The 6,845-nt window shown below is 36.6% G+C and overlaps 1 protein-coding gene across 1 annotated transcript; it reads left to right on the top strand.

The window, feature by feature from the left end:
- Positions 1 to 728: 728 nt before the first annotated feature.
- LOC125146640 (olfactory receptor 51A7) lies at positions 729 to 1,628 on the top strand. Its single transcript, XM_047823339.1, has one exon. The coding sequence runs from the start codon at positions 729 to 731 to the stop codon at positions 1,626 to 1,628; it is 900 nt and encodes a 299-aa protein (XP_047679295.1).
- Positions 1,629 to 6,845: the final 5,217 nt, after the last annotated feature.

Consider the following 6,845-nt stretch of genomic DNA (forward strand, 5'->3'; position numbering starts at 1 on the left):
AGCTAGGAACCATTTCATTGCATGTAGGAGTACAAACAAGAAGGAAGTAAATATACATAACTCCCAGGGGTGTATCCATGCTTCATTCTCCCACTCCTTCTTCTGGAAACCACTGGATAATCAATGTTAATATTTTACAGTAGCTTGTCTGGTTTACTGAACCGAGGTCAGTGTTTATACTCATGCAAAAATGTGGATAGTAAGTACCTACCTCATAAGTTTAAGACTTAAATTAATCTATACATTTATTTTCTAGCATTTAATATTAACTATAGTATAGATGTTTTCAGGAATATCTGATTATTTTCTTAGACTATTATTTTTAAAATTTTCTACATGAAATCAAGGATATTATTATAAAGCCAATGAAAGGACTACTGAGTATCATGTGGAAAAACAGTGGGAAAGATTCTGAATGCCTATCACTGACTCAATCAAAGCAGCTGTGTTTTGGTATGATAATTTTATATTTGGCTAAAAGTGTTGCAAAACCACCATCATAGGATAACTTGTTATAAGTGAAATTCCTATATTGGAGAACATAAACATGTTTAAGGACTTTTGATAAATGTTGTAAATTGCATTTTATTAATATGCAAAATATGTTTCTGAGACTAGCCTATAAAAGAACTGCTTATTCCCACAACACTGAATTTTATCCAAAAGCGTGGCTGCTTTTTATTTATGTGATTTCAGATCTGGCTAAAAAGCTCATATTCCCATGTATCATGTCTGCTCTGAATAATTCTGAGGTCCAGCTTTTTCTTCGGATTGGAATCCCAGGACTGGAACATGCCCACATCTGGATCTCCATTCCCATTTGCCTCATGTACCTGGTTGCCATCATAGGCAACAGCACCATTCTCTTCATCATTAAGACAGAGCCCTCAATTCATGAGCCCACGTATTATTTCCTTGCTCTGTCAGCCATCTCTGACTTGGGCCGTTCATTTTCCTTCCTTCCTACCATGCTGAGAATCTTCTTGTTCAATTCCATGGGAATTTCACCCAATGCCTGCTTTGCTCAAGAATTCTTCATCCATGGATTCACTGTCATGGAATCCTCAGTGCTTCTAGTTATGTCTTTGGATCACTTTCTTGCCTTTCACAATCCCCTGAGAAACAGTTCTCTCCTTGCTAGCAACAGAGTTGCTAAAATGGGACTGATCTTAGCCACCAGGAGCATTCTCTTAGTGCTTCCATTCCCTTTCACTCTAAGGAGACTAAAATATTATCAGAAGAATCTCTTTTCTCACTCACACTGTCTGCATCAGGATACCATGAAGCTGGCCTGCTCTGACAACAAGATCAATGTTATCTATGGCTTCTTTGTTGCTCTCTGTACTATGCTGGACTTGGCATTAATTTTTCTGTCATATTTTCTGATCTTGAAGACTGTACTCAGCATTGCATCTCTAGCAGAGACACTCAGGGCCCTCAATACCTGTGTCTCCCACATCTGTGCTGTGCTCGTTTTCTATGTACCCATCATCACCCTGGCTGCCATGCACCACTTTGCCAAACACAAAAGCCCGCTAGTTATAATTTTTGTTGCAGATATATTCTTGTTGTTGCCACCTGTAATGAACCCCATTATGTATTGTGCAAAAACTCGACAAATCTGGTAAAAGGTCTTGGGAAAGTTGTTTAACATATGTAGGAGATAAAAAAGTTTGAATATTGAAGTAATAAATTATCAACCGGTAAGTATTAATTGGCACCTATTTCAGTGCCACAGTGGTCACTATCTAGTGGAGGACTGTGGAGAGTGAAAAGCTGTGCAATACAGAATTTACAATAGTGTCAGGAAAACAATATTCAACAGGAAAGGTGAGATAATCAGGTGATATATGATATGATTCACAAATGATTAATATTTTGAGCAGTTGAAACAAAACACTATGTAACAGAGCAGTTGGGTTTCAGTCACGCCTGAAACAGTGGATAAAATTAGACAGATTGAGATTATTATTCAAGCAGCATTTATTAAATTTGTATATTTACAATACACACTATACTATCAAGGGTAACTAAACAAGCAAGGCACATAGCAGCTATGAGGGTTATTAGTCTGACCACAATGAAGAGTACAATTTGGCAAATAGTGAGGGATAATTTTGAATAGTGTGAATGAACCAGATTTTGGAGTACTTAGGAAAGCCTTGAAAAGTCTAAATCCAGAGGATAAATGGGAGATAATTTAATCTCTACAAAAAACAGCTAACACAATAAATCAAATGTTATGAATGGCATGTCCGAAAGCAGAGCAACATGGATTAATATTGAGAGAGATGAAGAAGGGATCAACAGGAGATTGCATGAATAATCCTACAGTGAAGTGATTCTGGGAATGGGCAGAGAAAAGCTAAATCATTTAGGTTGCTTTTTGTTATTGTTACAAAATGAATATAATTTATAAGAAGTTTGCATATTCCACTAAACAATGAAGGTGCATACATATGTGACTGAATATTCAAAGACAGACATGTTGAGGTGCTCCTGGGTGGCTCAGTCAGTTCAGTGTCTGACTCCAGATTTTGGCTCAGGTCATGCTTGTGAGATCAAACCCCACTTCGGGCCTTGTGCTGGGCATGAAGCCTACTTGAGATTCTCTCTTTCCCTCTCCCTCTGTCCCTCCCCCACTCACATTCTCTCTCCCTCTCCCTCTCTCTCTCTCTCTCTGCCCCTCCCATGTTGACTTACATGCACTCTTTCTCTCTTGAAAATAAAAATAAAAATAAAATAAAATAATAAAATACAAAGACAGGCATGTTGAAATAGGAGGCTAGGATATTGTTCATCTGCCATGATTAGAAAGGTAGCATTGCACTACCCAAAGCAATCTATATATTGAATGCAATATCCATCAAAATAACACCAGCATTCTTCACAGAGCTAGAACAAATGATCTTAAAATTTGTATGGAACCAGAAAAGACTCCGAATAGCCAAAGCAATCTTGAAAAAGAAAACCAAAGCTGGAGGCATCACAATCCCGGACTTCAAGCTGTATTACAAAGCTGTAATCATCAAGACAGTATGGTACTGGCACAAAAACAGACACTCAGGTCAATGGAACAGAATAGAGAACCCAGAAATGTACCCACAAACATATGGCCAACTAATCTTTGACAAAACAGGAAAGAATATCCAATGGAATAAAGATAGTCTCTTCAGCAAGTGGTGCTGGGAAAACTGGACAGCGACATGCAGAAGAATGAACCTGGACCACTTTCTTACACCATACACCAAAATAAATTCAAAATGGATGAAAGGCCTAAATGTAAGACAGGAAGCCAACAAAATCCTCGAGGAGAAAGCAGGAAAAAAACCTCTTTGACCTTGGCCGCAGCAACTTCTTACTCAACATGTCTCCAGAGGTGAGGAAAACAAAAGCAAAAATGAACTACTGGGACCTCATCAAAATAAAAAGCTTCTGCACAGTGAAGGAAACAATCAGCAAAACTAAAAGACAACCGACAGAATGGGAAAAGATATCTGCAAATGACATATCAGATAAAGGGTTAGTATCCAAAATCTATAAAGAACTTATCAAACTCAACACCCAAAAAACAAAGAATCCAGTGAAGAATTGGGTAAAGACATGAATAGACACTTCTCCAAAGAAGACATCTAGATGGCCAACTGACACATGATGAAATGCTCAACATCACTCCTCATCAGGGAAATACAAATCAAAACCACAATGAGATACCACCTCACACCTGTCAGAATGGCTAACATTAACAACTCTGGCAGCAACAGATGTTGGTGAGGATGTGGAGAAAGAGGATCTCTTTTGCACTCTGATGGGAATGCAAACTGGTACAGCCACTCTGGAAAACAGTATGGAGGTTCCTCACAAAATTAAAGAATAGAACTACTCTATGACCCTGATGGATCATTGCACTACTAGGTATTTATCCAAGGGATACAGATATGTTGTTTTGAAGGGGCACATGTATCTCAAAGTTTATAGCAGCACTATCAACAATAGCCAAGTATGGAAAGAGCCCAAATGTCCATCGACTGATGAATGGATAAAGAAGAGGTGGTATATATAAACAATGGAGTATTACTTGGCTATCAAACGTATGAAATCTTGCCATTTACAACTACGTGCATGGAACTAGAGGGTATTATGCTTAGCAAAATTAATCAGAGAAAGAAAAATATCATATGACTTTACTCATATGTGGAATTTAAGATACAAAACAGATGAACATAAGGGAAGGGAAGCAAAAATAATATAAACACAGGGAGGGGGACAAAACAAGAGAATCTTAAATATGGAGAACAAACAGAGGGTTGCTGGAGGGGTTGTGGGAGTGGGGGATGGGCTAAAAGGGTAAGGGGCATTAAGGAATCTACTCCTGAAATCATTGTTGCACTATATGCTAAATAACCTGGATGTATATTTAGAAGAACAAAAAAAAAACCCCACAAACAAAAACAAAAACAAAAAAACAGCTGCATCTTAAACTCACCAAGTTGTGCACATTAAATATGTATAGCTTTTTGTATGTCAATCATACATCAATAAAGTGGTTTAAAAAAATAGGTAGCATTGCCCTCATTTGCAAGACAGTAATACTTGGTTGTAGACATGGAAGTAAATATGTATTTTAAACCAGGTTTATTCATCAAACTGTGAAGATCCTCCCGTATTAAGATATCTCAAAATTTTTTTTTCACTCATTGATTCCCCCTGAAGCTTTCCTAGTTCAGATTTAAAATTTCCCTTGGATTAATTTATAATCTTGTATGTTGAGATTAACTGTTTAAAGGATCTTTTTAAAATATAAATGTCACCACACTTAAAATCCTTCAAGAGGTGTCCAATAAGTTACAAGGTAGTGGTGAGGCTCCATATTTGCACAAAGGTTTTCCATTATTCAATACTTGCTTTTATCTACTACTTTTTCTGTTAATTCTCTGGCTTGCACTCCAACAATGTAATATAGATCTCACACTGTTACTTACACCTAATCCTTTGCTTATGGTATGTTGTATGTCAGGATGCTGTATTAGTTTTTTTTATTGCTGCATAACAATCATCATAAACCTAATGGCTTACAACAACGCAAATTTATTATCTTACAATTCTACAGGTTAGAGGTCTGATATGAGTTTTACTGACCTAAAGTCAAGGTGTTGGGAAGCCTGAATTTCTTTCTGGAGAAATTGAGTTATTACTAAAATTGCAGACATGAGGACTGGGCTCCAGTCTCTTTGGAGCCACTTCCTTTGTTCTAAAACTTTTTATGCTATGTCTTCCAGGATAAAAAGGAAAAAGAACAAATTGAAAGAAATTGGCTGTTTGGGGATACTGATAGGCCAGATGTGCAAAGTGGTCATCAATAGGACAGAGCTTGTAGAATAATGGTTTATTTCATTCATGTAACTGTGGATTGTTCAAAAATTGAACTAAGATATGGTTTGCCACAGATCGTACCCTACCACTTGCTATTCATGTTACACTATTTTTCTTCACTCCTTGACTTTACTGAATGGCCTCCACAGGGATTTGAGTTTATGACTCCAATTCTAAGTTTTCTTTGAGAGAGATAGGTGAGGGAGTAGTCTTGCCCTACTATACGTTTAAAATATGATTCCAGGTCATGAATTTATTTCCACACCATGGACTTCTTTTCCAAGCTCCAAATGCCTAATTGACTACACTTTTTAATGAGAATAATGATAATAATAATACTTCACAATTATTAACCATTTACTAAGTGCCATATATTGTACCAAATGCTTTACATAATATATGGTACCTTATTACATTTATTCCTCTAATAACCCATTAGGAGGTATTATTTATCCCTGTTCGACAGATGAGAAAGTAGGAGCTTATAGGGGTAAAAAAACAACAACAAAAACTTTTCTGGATACATAGCTAGTAATCTGAATATAATCTGGATTCCTCTCAGGCTGACCTATTCCTGAGCTTGAGTTCTTAACCACTATACACTCTCTGTGCCACATAGGCAACTGGAGCTCAATATCTTCAAAATGCAATTAATTAATTCCTCCCTTTAAGCCTGTTCCTTATAAAATATTCTTTATCTCATTAAATAGAACTCTCATACACTTGATTCTTCAGAAGTCAAACCAGAAAGTGATCTTCATTCCTTCCTGACTATTGTTAAAACCACACATACAATAAATACCAAATCATGAAAATTCCAAGTCATGAAATTTCTTTCTTCTATATATCTCATGATACTATTCACTCTTCTTGCCAGTTGTACCATGGTGCTCGATGATTTCTTACTTGGACTTCTGCAACACTTCTTACTTGCTTTTCCTTTATCAACCCTTCCCTAATGCATTCTTTATATCATAGCCCTGCTGAGTATCTTAAAATGCAAATATGATTATGTTACTTCCCTGGGTAAATTCTTCATTGGTTTCCCTTTACTCTAAAGATACAATTTCTATTCTTTGGTTTGGCCTGTGTATACCTTCTCAGCTAACTCTATGCCTAACTCACAGTCTAGTCTTCTGCCACACTTTTTATTCTTTCTGCTACCACTATCTGGGACTTATCTCAGTTATACAAATCTGCTATATTCTTCATCCCTACATCCATTTCTTTAGTGGAATACAGAGGGAGGAAAATATAATGTACAGTGTCTGGTAAATAAGTAAAGGCAAAATCCATAGGCTTCATAAAATAGTATTAATTTTTCTAATAAGAGAAGTTGTTGAGGTTATAAGCAGAATGGTAAGCAGATTTGTATTTAAAAAAACAGTAGCAGGAAGAGAGAGAGAGACAAGAAGAACAGACATTAAGCTATTGCATTTACCTAAGTAAATATGTCAAGAAATAGAGATAAA

The sequence above is a fragment of the Prionailurus viverrinus genome, chromosome D1 (genome assembly GCF_022837055.1).
Source record: "Prionailurus viverrinus isolate Anna chromosome D1, UM_Priviv_1.0, whole genome shotgun sequence".
Lineage (NCBI taxonomy): Eukaryota > Metazoa > Chordata > Mammalia > Carnivora > Felidae > Prionailurus > Prionailurus viverrinus.

What these genes read in the sequence shown, in the direction of transcription:
- LOC125146640 (XM_047823339.1), top strand. Translation starts at nt 729, where the DNA reads ATGTCTGCTCTGAATAATTCTGAGGTCCAGCTTTTTCTTCGGATTGGA.